At 47.4% G+C, this 18,575-nt stretch overlaps 1 protein-coding gene across 1 annotated transcript in view; it reads right to left on the bottom strand.

The window, feature by feature from the left end:
- LOC120019956 (low-density lipoprotein receptor-related protein 8-like) overlaps positions 1-18,575 on the bottom strand; it is a 165,387-nt gene that overhangs the window by 89,433 nt on the left and 57,379 nt on the right. Inside the window, exon 2 of the mRNA XM_038963366.1 lies at positions 10,267-10,385. Within this exon, the coding sequence (XP_038819294.1) occupies positions 10,267-10,385 (119 nt within the window). The remainder of the gene's footprint in view (positions 1-10,266; positions 10,386-18,575) is intronic.

The following is an 18,575-nucleotide window of genomic DNA, read 5'->3' as shown; positions in this document are numbered from 1 at the left end:
CTGTGTACTCGGCCCTGTCTAAAAGCCTCACCCTCTTTTTCAGGCCCAATTCAAGAACTGTCAACAGTCATCTTGAACCGAGCTCGAAGGGGAATAGAGAAAAAATATACAAGTTACACCTTTTAGCCAATGGTGATTCATCCTTAAGGGCAGAAGGAGTCCTGGGACTAAGGAAAAAACTTAAGAGTGAGTGAGTGAGTGAGTGAGTGAGTGAGTGAGTGAGTGAGTGAGTGAGTGAGTGAGTGAGTGAGTGAGTGAGTGAGTGAGTGAGTGAGTGAGTGAGTGATTTTTGGATAACCAGGTCGGCTTAAGGGCCATTCACTTGGGGACAAATCCTCAAAATGTTTACTAAGGTCTAGATTCAGTCTGTAAAACAGAAACGTACAGATTCCGTGATAAAAATGTAAAGGTCATTTCTGATTGAGCCGACATAAACAGAGTTCACCGTGAATGCAGTCTCCGCTAAAGCGGGAACATTGCCTTTAAATTTCAAATCAGGCTGTAAAACTGAAGTTCCTGAATGTGGATTGAATAGACCTCTAACTCCTGAAGACATGGGAGACCTTTCTGCTGTTCTGACATGGGAGACCTTTCTACTGTTCTGACATGGGAGACCTTTCTGCTGTTCTGACATGGGAGACCTTTCTACTGTTCTGACATGGGAGACCTTTCTGCTGTTCTGACATGGGAGACCTTTCTACTGTTCTGACATGGGAGACCTTTCTGCTGTTCTGACATGGGAGTCCTTTCTGCTGTTCTGACATGGGAGTCCTTTCTACTGTTCTGATATGGGAGTCCTTTCTGCTGTTCTGACATGGGAGACCTTTCTACTGTTCTGACATGGGAGTCCTTTCTGCTGTTCTGACATGGGAGTCCTTTCTGCTGTTCTGACATGGGAGTCCTTTCTGCTGTTCTGACATGGGAGTCCTTTCTGCTGTTCTGACATGGGAGACCTTTCTGCTGTTCTGACATGGGAGACCTTTCTGCTGTTCTGACATGGGAGACCTTTCTACTGTTCTGACATGGGAGACCTTTCTGCTGTTCTGATATGGGAGTCCTTTCTGCTGTTCTGACATGGGAGACCTTTCTGCTGTTCTGACATGGGAGACCTTTCTGCTGTTCTGACATGGGAGACCTTTCTACTGTTCTGACATGGGAGACCTTTCTACTGTTCTGACATGGGAGTCCTTTCTGCTGTTCTGACATGGGAGTCCTTTCTGCTGTTCTGACATGGGAGTCCTTTCTGCTGTTCTGACATGGGAGACCTTTCTGCTGTTCTGACATGGGAGTCCTTTCTGCTGTTCTGACATGAGAGTCCTTTCTGCTGTTCTGACATGGGAGACCTTTCTGCTGTTCTGACATGGGAGACCTTTCTGCTGTTCTGACATGGGAGACCTTTCTGCTGTTCTGACATGGGAGACCTTTCTGCTGTTCTGACATGGGAGACCTTTCTGCTGTTCTGACATGGGAGACCTTTCTGCTGTTCTGACATGGGAGACCTTTCTGCTGTTCTGACATGGGAGACCTTTCTGCTGTTCTGACATGGGAGTCCTTTCTGCTGTTCTGACATGGGAGTCCTTTCTGCTGTTCTGACATGGGAGACCTTTCTGCTGTTCTGGAACAGTGAACACGAGAACAGATCAGTATTTCTACAGTAATAAATACACGGGGAGTATACGGTATCTGTTGATCCTCTGTAATTCCACTTTACATCGCTAGGAAAACTATTTAAAGTGAATCTCCACAGAGAGCCATTTATTTTTCAGTACTTTTTGAGTAACTAACCCGCTCAGCCAAAGCCCCAGCCTTAATCTTTCATGTGTCAGTGTAACGCTACTCCAGTGTATAATTATGAGACAACTCACTGCACTACAATGATTTAGGCTGGCACAGATCTAGGGCTTTTCTGTCTGTGTACACAGATATAGAGGAACAGAGAATGAGAGAGAGAGAGAGAGACAGAGAGACAGAGAGATTTTATTTTTATTTTTCATTTTTATATTGTAAATAAGCTTTGGCAATATGTACACTGTTACGTCATGCCAATAAAGCAAATTGAATTGAATTGAAACAGAGACAGAGACAGAGACAGAGACAGAGACAGAGACAGAGAGAGACAGAGAGAGACAGAGAGAGAGAGAGAGAGAGAGAGAGAGAGAGAGAGAGAGAGAGAGAGAGAGAGAGAGAGAGAGAGAGAGAGAGAGAGGGAGAGAGGGAGAGAGGGGGAGAGGGGGAGAGGGGGAGAGGGGGAGACAGAGACAGAGACAGAGAGAGACACAGAGAGACACAGGGAGAGAGAGACAGAGAAAGAGAGCCAGAGACAGAGACAGGGAGAGCGAGAAAGGGAGAGAGAGACAGGGAGAGAGAGACAGGGAGAGAGAGACAGGGAGAGAGAGACAGGGAGAGAGAGACAGGGAGAGCGAGACAGGGAGAGAGAGACAGGGAGAGCGAGAAAGGGAGAGAGAGACAGAGAGCGAGAGACAGAGTCAGGGAGACAGAGACAGACAGAGAGACAAAAATAACACAGCATGCCTCATACCTCATCAAGCTTCAGTGTAATTGGAGCGTGGTGGAAGGTGTGCCTGCTGTATGTTAATTAGCATTAACATATGTAAAACAGGGGATCCACTATCACTGACTGCAAACATACAGTAGGTCTCTGCCTGGCACCGACAGAAGAGAAATACAAACTTCAAACAAACACCGTCCCTGGGCTAAATATGTTGTAAATTACAGCAGGAGGCGCCACTTTTTGGCATCTGGGCTACTGCTCGAAGTGTGAAGTTGTCATGGCAACACTTTATAGTTTAAGGAATGAGCGTCACACAGGGCTAGCCTTATTTGCAGCGCTAATTTGTCGTTTTTTGTTATTGTCGAGCCTTCTGACACTTCTTTCACGCTATATTTTTCAATATGTAGTATATCAGAAGTTCAATGTTTCTTGTTAAAATGACATTCTGAATTCATTCTCATAGTTCTACTGAAAGTCCATCAAAATCAGAGCGTTCGCTAATAATGTGCTTCCAACAGGTTGACGAGTTCAACGAGGAGATGAGAGAAACATGTTATTTTGATGAAGAGACGTTCACCGTGGCGTAATGAACAGGTTTCCTGTCTCTCACGGTGCCTTTTAGTACAATACACAGAAACACAGATGGCTCTCCAGTCGCTCGCTTCCCCATCCATTTTAATGCGACTGTGACCATGGGAGCCGCACTCTGAGGGCCAGCTGTGTATGACCTGCTACCTTTTCAGGAAAAAGCCATTCAGGACGTCCTAATGTGGACAGCATCATGTGGACTACGAGTTAGAAATAGAGCATTTGTTCCCTTCTCAACCTTGAGAGGAATGACATGTATGTCTCCATTTTGAAAGTGGAGTGTAAATGACTGAACATGGCTGGTTCATGTACAGCTGTCTAACCAAGAGTAACAAGTCAACAGTAAACATGTCATCCCCCCACGAATGATGCAGCGCCCCAACTTGGGACAATTAGTGACAATTATTCAAACTTGTTCAAACTGATGTTGGGTGGATTAATGAGATACAGGAAAACGGTGAAGTTTTACTAATGGTCCACTGTATCTGAATGGATTTACAGAGAGTCCACACAGCGTTTCAAAATGTTCACCGTGATATGAATGGGAGGAGCTTATGGATCCTTATGGAGATGCATATATGTACAAAAATGTCATGACCGTAGCTCAAACGAGACAGGAAATATTCTTATTCAAAGTTTGGAATATCAGTTGATTACTATAGCGCCCCCTTTGGGCCAATCAGTGTAACTTTGTAAATCCCCGGATCTCTATGGCTAGATGCATCATTCACCCAAGTTTGGGTCAAAATCGGGGCCAGAGTTGTCTGAGATATTACGTGTGACTAACATAAGATCAAGACATATCTCCTCCTTCATCATTGTGGGGGACAATCATTTGCTGTACAGTAGCCATGGAAACCAAGTGTGATGGTTTAACCCTGCTGCCAATACAACATGAATCCATAAGTGATGCATGTTCATTGAATGGAGAGTTATAGTATTTGAACATGAGTTGTAGGCTGGCCCTCCTCTTGTACTACATGAGCATACAGACAAGATTGAATCAACTGTATTGGTTTATTATGCAGCTCTCTTTGTCAAGAGCAGAAATAATAAATGTAATGACTTTGATAAAGAACAGGCCCACAGACTGAATTTTGGTGCCCAAATCTTTGGGCCTCAATCTCAAAGATTTTACCATCGACTGCAACATTACATGAATAAAATACATTTAAGGATTTACATTTAAATAGGCTTTACTGTGATCGCTATCTCCGTTCTAGTCTACGCAAAGACAACATCTCTCCTTTATTCATATCTAATTGGATTTCCAATGCAAACACGTTATCCTTTGGAGGTTCCTGTCTCTTTCTCTAACTCACCCTCACACAAACTTTTTGAGGGTGACATTAACATTAGCGACTTGTCGGCTGTTCTGTGCTTCATACATTATTCATGAGATAACGGCCCACACACACACCCACAACTTGATAAAGCAGTACAAAATTAGGAAAATATTTTTCTAAGATTACATTTGCTTTTTCCAATTCCCTTTCTGCTGTGGTAAATGCATGCAAATTCCTTTGAAATAGCGAGCTCAATGACAAACTTTGTAGGCCTGTGCGATCAACCAATCCCAAGATTAAAACGTGAATGGGTACCAGTGTTGTAGTATTCAGATTGCACTGGTCTCAGTCCTGCCTGGGACTCGATCCCCCCTTGGTCTCAGTCCTGCCTGGGACTCGATCCCCCCTTGGTCTCAGTCCTGACTCGGACTCGATCCCCCCTTGGTCTCAGTCCTGACTCGGACTCGATCCCCCCTTGGTCTCAGTCCTGCCTGGGACTCAATCCCCCCTTGGTCTCAGTCCTGCCTGGGACTCGATCCCCCCTTGGTCTCAGTCCTGCCTGGGACTCGATCCCCCCTTGGTCTCAGTCCTGACTCGGACTCGATCCCCCCTTGGTCTCAGTCCTGACTCGGACTCGATCCCCCCTTTGTCTCAGTCCTGACTCGGACTCGAACCCCCCTTGGTCTCAGTCCTGACTCGGACCCCCCTTGGTCTCAGTCCTGACTCGATCCCCCTTGGTCTCAGTCCTGACTCGATCCCCCTTGGTCTCAGTCCTGACTCGGACTCAAACTCCCCTTGGTCTCAGTCCTGACTCGGACTCAAACTCCCCTTGGTCTCAGTCCTGACTCGGACTCAAACCCCCTTGGTCTCAGTCCTGACTCAGATTCGAACCCCCTTGGTCTCAGTCCTGACTCGGACTCGAACCCCCTTGGTCTCAGTCCTGACTCGGACTCGAACCCCCCTTGGTCTCAGTCCTGACTCGGACTCGAACCCCCCTTGATCTGTCCTGACTCAGACTCGAACCCCCCTTGGTCTTGACTTGTCTGGAATAGCTGTGGTCTCGGTCTTGACTCAGACAAAAACACAGTGCATTCGGAAACAATTCAGACCCCTTGACTTTTTCCACATTTTGTTACGTTGCAGCCTTATTCTAAAATTTATTAAATCGTTTTTTCTCTCTCATCAATCTACAAAGAGTTCTATCTTGGTTTCATTAGACCAGAGAATCTTGTTTCTCATGGTCTGAAAGTCTTTAGGTGCCTTATGGCAAACTCCAAGCAGGCTGTCATGTGCCTTTTACTGAGGAGTGGCTTCCGTTTGGCCACTCAACCATAAAGGCCTGATTGGTGGAGTGCTGCAGAGATGGTTGTCCTTCTGGAAGGTTTTCCCATCTCCACAGAGGAACTCTGGAACTCTGTCAGAGTGACCATCGGGTTCTTGGTCACCTCCCTGACCAAGGCCCTTCTCCCCCAATTGCTCAGTTTGGCTGGGCGGCCAGCTCTAGGAAGAGTCTTGGTGGTTCAAAACTTCTTCCATTTAAGAATGATGAAGGCAACTGTGTTCTTGGGGACCTTCAATGCTGCATAAATGTTTTGGTACCCTTCCCCAGATCTGTGCCTCGACATAATCCTGTCTCGGAGCTCTACGCATAATTCCTCTGACTTCATTGCTTGGTTTTTGGTCTGACATGCACTGTCAACTGTGGGACCTTATATAGACAGTTGTGCCTTTCCAAATCATGCCCAATCAATTGAATTTACCACAGATGGACTCCAAACAAGTTGTAAAAACATCTCAAGGATGATCAATGGAAACAGGATGCGCCTGAGCTCAATTTCGAGTCTCATAGCAAAGGGTCTGAATACTTATGTAAATAAGGTATTTCTGTATTTTTTATTGTCTAAAAACCTGTTTTCAGTTTGTCATTATGAGGTATTGTGTGTAGAATGATGAGGACAATGTTTTATTTAATCCATTTTAGAATAAGGCTGTAATGTAACAAAATGTGGAAAAAGTCAAGGGGTCTGAATACTTTCCGAATGCACTGTAGCTCCGGTATTGGTTTTGACCCAGACTCGAATAGCTCCGGTCTGTCGAATCGGGTCTCGTCTACAACTCTGGCTGGGACAACAGAAACAAGTGCTGACTGTAAATGTCAATCAGATACATTTAGCATAACATCTTAATGCACTACTTCCTAATGATCTGCTTGAAAAGACCCTGAGCTTGTCTCCAGTCCACACTACTTCCTAATGATCTGCTTGAAAAGACACTGAGCTTGTCTCCAGTCCACACTACTTCCTAATGATCTGCTTGAAAAGACCCTGAGCTTGTCTCCAGTCCACACTACTTCCTAATGATCTGCTTGAAAAGACACTGAGCTTGTCTCCAGTCCACACTACTTCCTAATGATCTGCTTGAAAAGACCCTGAGCTTGTCTCCAGTCCACACTACTTCCTAATGATCTGCTTGAAAAGACCCTGAGCTTGTCTCCAGTCCACACTACTTCCTAATGATCTGCTTGAAAAGACACTGAGCTTGTCTCCAGTCCACACTACTTCTAAATGATCTGCTTGAAAAGACACTGAGCGTGTCTCCAGTCCACACTACTTCTAAATGATCTGCTTGAAAAGACACTGAGCGTGTCTCCAGTCCACACTACTTCTAAATGATCTGCTTGAAAAGACACTGAGCGTGTCTCCAGTCCACACTACTACGTCCCATGACTCACGTGAAATGGAATAATTCAGAACCCCTTTGATCTCCCCAAACCTGTGGCCCAGCTCAGTCCAGACAAGCCGCAAAAACGTCTCCCCTCGCACTTCCCCTCCTACCTGATGAGCACGAGTGGATTGGGAGAGGAGGGAAATCGGTCTCAGTCAGTCTGACATTGCCTAAATGAAAGTATGAAAGCGCTCCCCCTTCTCCTCTAAGAGCTTGGCAGTGATCCGGCTACACCTCTAAGAGCTTGGCAGTGATCAGGCTACACCTCTAAGAGCTTGGCAGTGATCAGGCTACACCTCTAAGAGCTTGGCAGTGATCAGGCTACACCTCTAAGAGCTTGGCAGTGATCAGGCTACACCTCTAAGAGCTTGGCAGTGATCAGGCTACACCTCTAAGAGCTGGGCAGTGATCAGGCTACACCGCTAAGAGCTTGGCAGTGATCAGGCTACACCGCTAAGAGCTGGGCAGTGATCAGGCTACACCTCTAAGAGCTGGGCAGTGATCAGGCTACACCTCTAAGAGCTTGGCAGTGATCAGGCTACACCTCTAAGAGCTTGGCAGTGATCAGGCTACACCTCTAAGAGCTTGGCAGTGATCAGGCTACACCTCTAAGAGCTTGGCAGTGATCAGGCTACACCTCTAAGAGCTTGGCAGTGATCAGGCTACACCTCTAAGAGCTGGGCAGTGATCAGGCTACACCTCTAAGAGCTGGGCAGTGATCAGGCTACACCGCTAAGAGCTTGGCAGTGATCAGGCTACACCGCTAAGAGCTGGGCAGTGATCAGGCTACACCTCTAAGAGCTTGGCAGTGATCAGGCTACACCGCTAAGAGCTGGGCAGTGATCAGGCTACACCTCTAAGAGCTTGGCAGTGATCAGGCTACACCTCTAAGAGCTGGGCAGTGATCAGGCTACACCTCTAAGAGCTTGGCAGTGATCAGGCTACACCGCTAAGAGCTTGGCAGTGATCAGGCTACACCTCTAAGAGCTTGGCAGTGATCAGGCTACACCTCTAAGAGCTTGGCAGTGATCAGGCTACACCTCTAAGAGCTGGGCAGTGATCAGGCTACACCGCTAAGAGCTGGGCAGTGATCAGGCTACACCGCTAAGAGCTGGGCAGTGATCCGGCTACACCTCTAAGAGCTTGGCAGTGATCAGGCTACACCTCTAAGAGCTTGGCAGTGATCCGGCTACACCGCTAAGAGCTGGGCAGTGATCAGGCTACACCTCTAAGAGCTTGGCAGTGATCCGGCTACACCTCTAAGAGCTGGGCAGTGGTCCGGCTACACCTCTAAGAGCTTGGCAGTGATCAGGCTACACCGCTAAGAGCTTGGCAGTGATCAGACTACACCTCCTGCCTCTCTTAAAACATCAGACGCTGGTCTAGTGGGGAAGTGTGTGGGCGAGGCGAAGCGAGCTGAGGCGAGGGCCCTTGCTGGTGGCGTGAGTGAGAGGCGGCTGAACCGGTGCCCAAGTGGAGTAGCAGGGAAAATTACAAACACCGAGCCAAATTAGATGCTGTCTGGCTGGCGCATCGGAGCGGAGCTACATAATATTCAGATAGGGTGTGAGTGTGAAGAATCGAGCTGTAATTATTCAGCCTTTTAGCCTTTCTAGTGCAGAGGTCTGATGATCTGGACAGTAGCTGGTTAGGACCTTAACATGCTCTCTGGACCTATTGATGCTAGGACTCATAAGAGATACACCTCTAAGAGCTTGAACACCATCCCAACCGTGAAGGACGGGAGTGGCAGCATCATGTTGTGGTGGTGCTTTGCTGCAGGAGGGACTGGTGCACTTCACAAAATAGATGGCAATATGAGGCAGGAAAAGTATGTGGATATATTGAAGCAACATCTCAAGACATCAGTCAGGAAGTTAAAGCTTGGTCGCAAATGGGTCTTCCAAATGGACAATGACCCCATGCATACTTCCAAAGTTGTGGCAAAATGGCTTAAGGACAACAAAGTCAAGGTATTGGAGTGGACGCCACAAAGCCCTGACCTCAATCCTATAGACAATTTGTGGGCAGAACTGAAAAAGTGTGTGTGAGTAAGGAGGCCTACAAACCTGACTCAGTTACACCAGCTTTATCAGGAGGAATGGGCCGAAATTCACCCTACTTGTTGCAGGAAGTTTGTGGAAGGCTACCTGAAACGTTTGACCCAAGTTCAACAATTTAAAGGCAATTCTACCAAATACTAATTGAGTGTATGTAAACTTCTGACCCACTGGGAATGTGATGAAAGAAATAAAATCTGAAATAAATCATTCTCTCTGCTATTATTCTGACATTTCACATTCTTAAAATAAAGTGGTGATCCTGACTGACCTAAAACAGGGAATTTTTACAAGGATTAATTGTCAGGAATTGTGAAAAACTGAGTTTAAATGCATTTGGCTAAAGTGTATGGAAACTTCCCACTTCAACTGTACATAGATGGTCAGGTGACCATGTAAGGGCGGTTGGTTGAGTGAGTGAGCGACCATGGACGGCTGTGTGCTCGTGGAGTGGTTGACAGAATGGGGAAGTGTTGGTGAGTGAGCGACCATGGACGGCTGTGTGCTCGTGGAGTGGTTGACAGAATGGGGAAGTGTTGGTGAGTGAGCGACCATGGACGGCTGTGTGCTCGTGGAGTGGTTGACAGAATGGGGAAGCGTTGGTGAGTGAGCGACCATGGACGGCTGTGTGCTCGTGGAGTGGTTGACAGAATGGGGAAGTGTTGGTGAGTGAGCGACCATGGACGGCTGTGTGCTCGTGGAGTGGTTGACAGAATGGGGAAGTGTTGGTGAGTGAGCGACCATGGACGGCTGTGTGCTCGTGGAGTGGTTGACAGAATGGGGAAGTGTTGGTGAGTGAGCGACCATGGACGGCTGTGTGCTCGTGGAGTGGTTGACAGAATGGGGAAGTGTTGGTGAGTGAGAGACCAGGGACGGCTGTGTGCTCGTGGAGTGGTTGACAGAATGGGGAAGCGTTGGTGAGTGAGCGACCATGGACGGCTGTGTGCTCGTGGAGTGGTTGACAGAATGGGGAAGCGTTGGTGAGTGAGAGACCAGGGACGGCTGTGTGCTCGTGGAGTGGTTGACAGAATGGGGAAGTGTTGGTGAGTGTGGTTAGGGGACTATGAATGGGGAATCCACTGGAGCTCTGACTTACTGCATGTGGCGTCTGCCTCATCCGAGCCGTCGGGACACTCTGGTTCCCCATCACAGCGCCAGCGGCCTGGTACACACTGGCCGTTGGCACAGGCAAACTCTGCCGGGGCACACGTCTTCCTGGCTGCTTAGCGGGAGAGATGGATGGTGATAAGGACAGAGAGAGATGGTGAGAAGGAGAGAGAGAGAGAGAGAGAGAGAGAGAGAAAAGGAGACAGATGGTGAGAAGGAGACAGAGGATGAGAGAAAGAGAGAAAGAGAGAGAGAGAGAGAGAGAGAGAGAGAGAGAGAAAAGGAGACAGATGGTGAGAAGGAGACAGATGATGAGAGAGAGAGAGAGAGAGAGAGAGAGAGAGAGAGAGAGAGAGAGAGAGAGAGAGAGAGAGAGAGAGAGAGAGAGAGAGAGAAAAGGAGACAGATGGTGAGAAGGAGACAGATGATGAGAGAGAGAGAGATGGTGAGAAGGAGAGAGAGAGAGAGAGAGAGAGAGAGATGGTGAGAAGGAGAGAGAGAGAGAGAGAGATGGTGAGAAGGAGAGAGAGAGAGAGAGAGATGGTGAGAAGGAAAGAGAGAGAGAGAGAGAGATGGTGAGAAGGAGAGAGAGAGAGAGAGAGAAAGAAAGAGTTAAAGAGCTAGAAAAAAAACAAGAGAGCTTGAGAAAGAGATAACAACAGGAGTTTCATCTCCAATTCACCTGAATAATGAGTCACATGCTGCAGTAACCAAAGCTAGGGCTGGTAAAATGACCATATAACCATGTGAGCGACAGTTATGGATAAAGACTTTTTATTGTGTGAAACGAACTGAAGATGGGACAGCCGGGCATTCGTGCGATTCAAATCAAAGCGTCAAATGCGCCGAATACAACCTTAGTGAAATGCTTACTTACAAGCCCTTAACCAACAACGCCGTTTTAAGAAAATACCTAAAAAAAAAAAAAGTAAGAGATAAGAATAACAAATAATTAAAGAGCAGCAGTAAATAACAATAGTGAGACTACCGGTACAGAGTCAATGTGTCAATGTGCAGGGCACCGATGTCGAGGTAATTGAGATAATATGTACATGTAGGTAGAGTTATTAAAGTGACTATGCATAGATAATAACAGAGTAGCAGCAGAGATCCAGAGGGGGGAGGGGGGGGGGGCAATGTAAATAGTCTGGGTAGCTATTTGATTAGCTGTTAAGGAGTCTTATGGCTTGGGGGTAGAAGCTGTTTAGGAACTTGAAGCTCTCAACCTGCTCCACTACAGCCCAATCGATCAGAATGGGGACGTGCATCGGTCCTCCTTTTCCTGTCGTCCACAATTATCTCCTTTGTCTTGATCACGTTGAGGGAGAGGTTGTTGTCCTTGCATCACACGGTCAGGTCTCTGACCTCCCTATAGTCTGTCTCATCGTTGTTGGTGATCAGGCCTACCACTGTTGTGTCGTCGGCAAACTTAATGATGGTGTTGGAGTCGTGCCTGGCCGTGCTGTCATGAGTGAACAGGGAGTACAGGAGGGGGCTGAGCACGCACCCGTGAGGGGCCCCTGTGTTGAGGATCAGCACGGCGGATGTGTTGTTACCTACCCTTACCACCTGGGGGCGGCCCGTCAGGAAGTCCAGGATCCAGTTGCAGAGGGAGGTGTTTATTCCCAGGGTCGGTGTTGAACGCTGCGCTGTAATCAATGAATAGCATTCTCACATAGGTGTTCCTTTTGTCATGGTGTGAGAGGGCAGTGTGGAGTGCAATAGAGATTGCGTCATCTGTGGATCTGTTGGTGCGGTATGCAAATTGGAGTGGGTCTAGGGTTTCTGGGATAATGGTGTTGATGTGAGCCATGACCAGTCTTTCAAAGTATTTCATGGCTACAGACGTGAGGGCTACGGGTCAGTAGTCATTTAGGCAGGTTACCTTAGTGTTCTTGGGCACAGGGACTATGGTGGTCTGCTTGAAACATGTTGGTATTACAGACTCGGACAGGGAGAGGTTGAAAATGTCAGTGAAGACACTTGCCAGTTGGTCAGCGCATGCTCGGAGTAGACATCCTGGTAATCCGTCTGGCCCTGCGGCCTTGTGAATGTTGTCCTGTTTAAAGGTCTTACTCACATCGACTGCAGAGAACGTGATCACACAGTCGTCTGGAACAGCTGATGCTCTCATGCATGTTTCAGTGTTACTTGCCTTGAAGCGAGCATAGAAGTTATTTAGCTCGTCTGGTAGGCTGGTGTCACTGGGCAGCTCTCGGCTGTGCTTCCCTTTGTAGTCTGTAATAGTTTGCAAGCCCTGCCACATCCAAAGAGTGTCGGAGCCTGTGTAGTACAATTCGATCTTAATCCTGTATTGACGCTTTGCCTGTTTGATGGTTCGTTGGAGGGCATAGCGGGATTTCTTATAAGCCGCTCCTTAAAAGCGGCAGCTCTAGCCTTTAGCTCAGTGCGAATGTTAAATAATGTATTATGTCATTATGGAGTAACTTTTATTGTAAATAAGAATATATTTCTAAACACTTCTACATTAATGTGGATGCTACCATGATTACGGATAATCCTGAATGAATCGTGAATAATGATGAATGAGAAAGTTACAGAGGCATAAATATCATACCCCCCTAAAATGTTTATTGTAATGATGTCTTGGGAAAGGAAAGGGGGATGCCTAGTCATTTGTACAACTGAAATGTGTCTTCTGCATTTAACCCAACCCCCTCTGAATCAGAGAGGTGCGGGCGGCTGCCTTAATCGACATCCACATCTTTGGCACCCGGGGAACAGTGGGTTAACTGAATTGCTCAGGGACAGAACAACAGATTTTGACCTTGTCAGCACGGGGCTTTGATATTTGTGCGTCTGTAACCTTCTCACTCATCATTATTTACGATTCATTCAGGACTATCCTGAGGACGGCTCATAATAATAATGAATGGAATGAACAGAATGTTATGAAATACATGGAAACCAGGTGTTTGATTTTGAGACCATTCCGTTAATTCCGTTCCGGCAATTACTATGAGCCTGTCCCTCCCATTTAAAGTGCCACCAGCCACCACTGGTGTAAGTATTTGAAAGGATTTCAAGTAGTATTTGAACCCAGGTCTGGAGCTGACCCAGTTTTCCCCTTGGCACACACATTAAAAACACAAACACAGCCAACACAGAGGACAGAGCCGGTCCAGTTCCCTGAGCCATTACCCCAACACAGAGGACAGAGCCAATCCATTTCCCTGGGTCATTACCCCAACACAGCGCCATTCCATTTCCCTAGGTCATTACCCCAACACAGAGCCATTCCATTTCCCTGGGCCATTACCCCAACACAGAGGACAGAGCCAATCCAGTTCCCTGGGTCATTACCCCAACACAGAGGACAGAGCCAATCCATTTCCCTGGGCCATTACCCCAACACAGAGGACAGAGCCAATCCATTTCCCTGGGCCATTACCCCAACACAGAGGACAGAGCCAATCCATTTCCCTGGGCCATTACCCCAACACAGAGAATAGAGCCATTCCAGTTCCTTGGGCCATTACCCCAACACAGAGGACAGAGCCAATCCATTTCCCTGGGCCATTACCCCAACACAGCGCCATTCCATTTCCCTGGGTCATTACCCCAATACAGAGGACAGAGTCATTCCAGTTCCCTGGGTCATTACCCCAACACAGAGGACAGAACCATTCCATTTCCCTGGGCCATTACCCCAACACAGAGGACAGAGACATTCCATTTCCCTGGGCCATTACCCCAACACAGAGGACAGAGCCAATCCATTTCCCTGGGCCATTACCCCAACACAGAGGACAGAGCCAATCCATTTCCCTGGGCCATTACCCCAACGCAGAGGACAGAGCCATTCCATTTCCCTGGGCCATTACCCCAACACAGAGGACAGAGCCAATCCATTTCCCTGGGCCATTACCCCAACACAGAGGACAGAGCCAATCCATTTCCCTGGGCCATTACCCCAACACAGAGGACAGAGCCATTCCAGATCCCTGGGTCATTACCCCAACACAGAGCCATTCCATTTCCCTAGGTCATTACCCCAACACAGAGCCATTCCATTTCCCTGGGCCATTACCTCAACACAGAGGACAGAGCCATTCCATTTCCCTGGGTCATTACCCCAACACAGAAAACAGAGACAATCAATTTCCCTACGTCATTATCCCAACACAGAGCCATTCCATTTCCCTAGGTCATTATCCCAACACAGAGAACAGAGCCAATCCATTTCCCTGGGTCATTACCCCAACACAGAGGACAGAGCCAATCCATTTCCCTGGTCCATTACCCCAACACAGAGAACAGAGCCAATCCATTTCCCTAGGTCATTACCCCAACACAGAGGACAGAGCCAATCCATTTCCCTGGGTCATTACCCCAACACATAGAACAGAGCCAATCCATTTCCCTGGGTCATTACCCCAACACAGAGGACAGAGCCAATCCATTTCACTGGGTCATTACCCCAATACAGAGGACAGAGCCAATCCATTTCCCTGGGTCATTAGGGTCATTACCCCAACACAGAGGACAGAGCCAATCCATTTCCCTGGGTCATTACCCCAACACATAGAACAGAGCCAATCCATTTCCCTAGATCATTACCCCAACACAGAGCCATTCCATTTCCCTGGGTCATTACCCCAACACAGAGCCATTCCATTTCCATGGGTCATTACCCCAACACATAGAACAGAGCCAATCCATTTCCCTAGGTCATTACCCCAACACAGAGCCATTCCATTTCCCTGGGTCATTACCCCAACACAGAGCCAATCCATGGCCCTGGGTCATTAGGGTCATTACCCCAACACAGAGGACAGAGCCAATCCATTTCCCTGGGTCATTAGGGTCATTACCCCAACACAGAGGACAGAGCCAATCCATGTCCCTGGGTCATTACCCCAACACAGAGGACAGAGCCAATCCATTTCCCTGGGTCATTACCTCAACACAGAGGACAGAGCCAATCCATTTCCCTGGGTCATTACCCCAACACAGAGAACAGAGCCAATCAATTTCCCTGGGTCATTATCCCAACACAGAGAACAGAGCCAATCAATTTCCCTAGGTCATTACCCCAACACAGAGCCATTCCATTTCCCTGGGTCATTACCCCAACACAGAGGACAGAGCCAATCCATTTCCCTGGGTCATTACCCCAACACAGAGCCAATCCATTTCCCTGGGTCATTACCCCAACACAGAGCCAATCCATTTCCATGGGTCATTACCCCAACATGGGACTGGCAGTGCAGTTAGTCTAATACAATCAACCACTCAGAGGCTTTCAGTTTGTCTTTCTGGTTACAACGGATGATGAGGTGGCTGTTTTTTCTCTCCAAAAGGTGTAACGTTGGAGCTGAGAGGCCCTGGTGTGTACAGAGACAGGTGACTTTCGCTCTCTCGCTCTCTCGCTCTCCGTCTCTGTCTGATAGTACAGCCCAATGCAGGTGCTTAAGATGTTCAAAATGGCAGAGACACAACAATACGAACAAGGCGCTCAGGGGGGCCTTCTCGCTTCAGCACACAATACAAACAAGGCCCTGTTATCTTCCTATCCGTGTAAAACAGAGAGGGGTGGATGTAAAAGGTGGATGGCCTGCTGTATGTATTTATGGCTGGTGGTAAATGGAGGTAGTTGAGTAACCTGAGACCTGAATACGGGTCATCTCCACCGGAGCTAATGCGTAGCTTTTAGCTCAACAGGGTAACACAATCGAGTGGTACACAGGAAACCTGAGTTTGAATCCAAGTCGGTCACACAGTGTTTGAACAACAAAGACGTGGAACATCGACTGAAACACTGACAGCATAGACCTCTAGCAGTTGTACATGTTTCCATGGAGAGGGTCATCATTTAACCATCACAACAGCACGGTCAGGAGGAGACGCATCGTTTCCAAAAGTTCCAAGCGGTCGTCACGTTTTTTTAAAGACAGGGATGTAATCACAGCTGTGTTGTGTTCATCAGGTATGTTGAAGCTCATTTTCAAAGACGCCTTACAAGCACAAACCATTTAACAACCAAAAAAATGACAATTATGACAATAACAGTGGTTATTTGCATGACAATGAATCGTCACAGCCCTAGTGTTAGGACCACTAGGTTCTCTCTCTGTTAGTTGCAAGGCCTTTGCCCAGAAGTGTTGCCACCAGGGCCATAAATATTGTCATTATTATTCTTGTTCAGTATAGAAAATGTGGGTTTTCCTGAACAATCTCTTTAACTTCCATTAAGAACATATTGGTTTTCCAGAACATTCCATTATATTCTCATTAGGAGCCACAGGAAGCAGTGTTTGGTTGGGTTGAGGACAGATGATCGCGTGTGATTTATTTTAATTAACACCTCCTTAAAAGCCTTGTCAACTCATTAGTGTTCACAGCCGACACCGCTAGAGTATTCTCAAAAGATACACATTTACAAAAACACTTAGGGATGATTCATATTAGAAAGTGAGGGGAAGAGAGAGAGAAGACGGAGAAAGAACAGCGAGAAGAGATCGGTAGAGAGAGAGAGAGAGAGAGAGAGAGAGAGAGAGAGAGAGAGAGAGAGAGAGAGAGAGAGAGAGAGAGAGAGACAGAGAGACAGAGAGACAGAGAAGACACACTACTACAGTAAATTTAATTTAATTCAACTTAACTTATATATTGCCCCTTCAAGGACAATAATGGCTTGTTGAGTCTCGGTTCAATGAGGGTCTTCCCCAGTCAAATTCTGTGAGGGTCTTCCCCAGTCAAGTTCAATGGGGGTCTTCCCCCAGTCAAATTCTGTGGAGGTCTTCCCCAATCAAATTCTGTGGGGGTCTTTCCCCAGTCAAATTCTGTGAGGGTATTCCCCAGTCAAATTCTGTGAGGGTATTCCCCAGTCAAATTCTGTGAGGGTATTCCCCAGTAAAATTCTGTGGGAGTCTTCCCCAGTCAAATTCTGTGGGAGTCTTCCCCAGTCAAATTCTACTGGGGTCTTTCCCAGTCAAGTTCTGTGGGGGTCTTCCCCAGTCAAGTTCTATGGGGACCATGGTGGTTCACTCTGCGATAATTACCAACGGCAGCTTGTGACATCTGTTTGGGAGGGATGGATGTGTAGAGAGAGAAAGAGAGAGAGATTTTGATAGACAAAACAGAGATATAGACAGACAGTTACTCTACTATTCAACACAGAGCTGGGGAAGGACAGACAGAGAGACAGAGTTACTCTACTATTCAACACAGAGCTGGGGAACGACAGACAGAGAGACAGAGTTACTCTACTATTCAACACAGAGCTGGGGAACGACAGACAGAGAGACAGAGTTACTCTACTATTCAACACAGAGCTGGGGAAGGACAATATGACATGTATGACCTGACTAAGATGGAAACGTTGTGTTTATTAATAAAGGTACGTGGTGGTTATGAGTGTGGGGGCTCAATCTCTTTGACGACATTTCTCTGCCCTGCCCCCCACCAAATGATGTGTGTTTGATCCCCCTGGATTGAAAGACAGACGGAGAGAGAGAGAGAGCGATCTCTTTCATAGCGACCTTTCTCTGCCCTGCACCCCACCAAATAATGTGCGCTTCATCACCCTGGACCGAAGGACAGTAATGACATCAGAAGAGATAGCCTATCGCTTTATGCAAATTATAAAAACGTGATGTTGGAAAAAAATAAGTGATCATCCAAACTGTAGATGTTGAGGATTACAATGACCTCCCTTTTACTAGCCACGAATATATTATATACACACATTCCACCATCATCCAAACCTTTACAGGCTGTCTAAGGTTCCAATACACTTCAGTTGACAAGAGAACTGAAATTGGACAGTGACGACAACGTGTCGTGAGACAAACCCACCCAAGAGTAGACGAAAGAGCCACACATCAAGGTGATTTCTGTCAGTTAGCGAGGGCTAAAATAATCACAAATGGGAAATGACAGCTCCAAAATGAGCATCCCGTCAGAGCCCACCCACCCATGTTAAGACTCCTGGAGGAGGGGCACACTACCCATGTTAAGACTCCTGGAGGAGGGGCACACTACCCATGTTAAGACTCCTAGAGGAGGGGCACACTATGCATGAGAAGACTCCTGGAGGAGGGGCACACTACGCATGAGAAGACTCCTGGAGGAGGGGCACACTACGCATGAGAAGACTCCTGGAGGAGGGGCACACTACGCATGAGAAGACTCCTGGAGGAGGGGCACACTACGCATGAGAAGACTCCTGGAGGAGGGGCACACTACGCATGAGAAGACTCCTTGAGGAGGGGCACACTACGCATGAGAAGACTCCTGGAGGAGGGGCACACTACGCATGAGAAGACTCCTGGAGGA

The sequence above is a fragment of the Salvelinus namaycush genome, chromosome 25 (assembly GCF_016432855.1).
Source record: "Salvelinus namaycush isolate Seneca chromosome 25, SaNama_1.0, whole genome shotgun sequence".
NCBI classification, from domain to species: Eukaryota; Metazoa; Chordata; class Actinopteri; order Salmoniformes; family Salmonidae; genus Salvelinus; species Salvelinus namaycush.
This window is presented reverse-complemented; position numbering and strand designations above follow the sequence as displayed.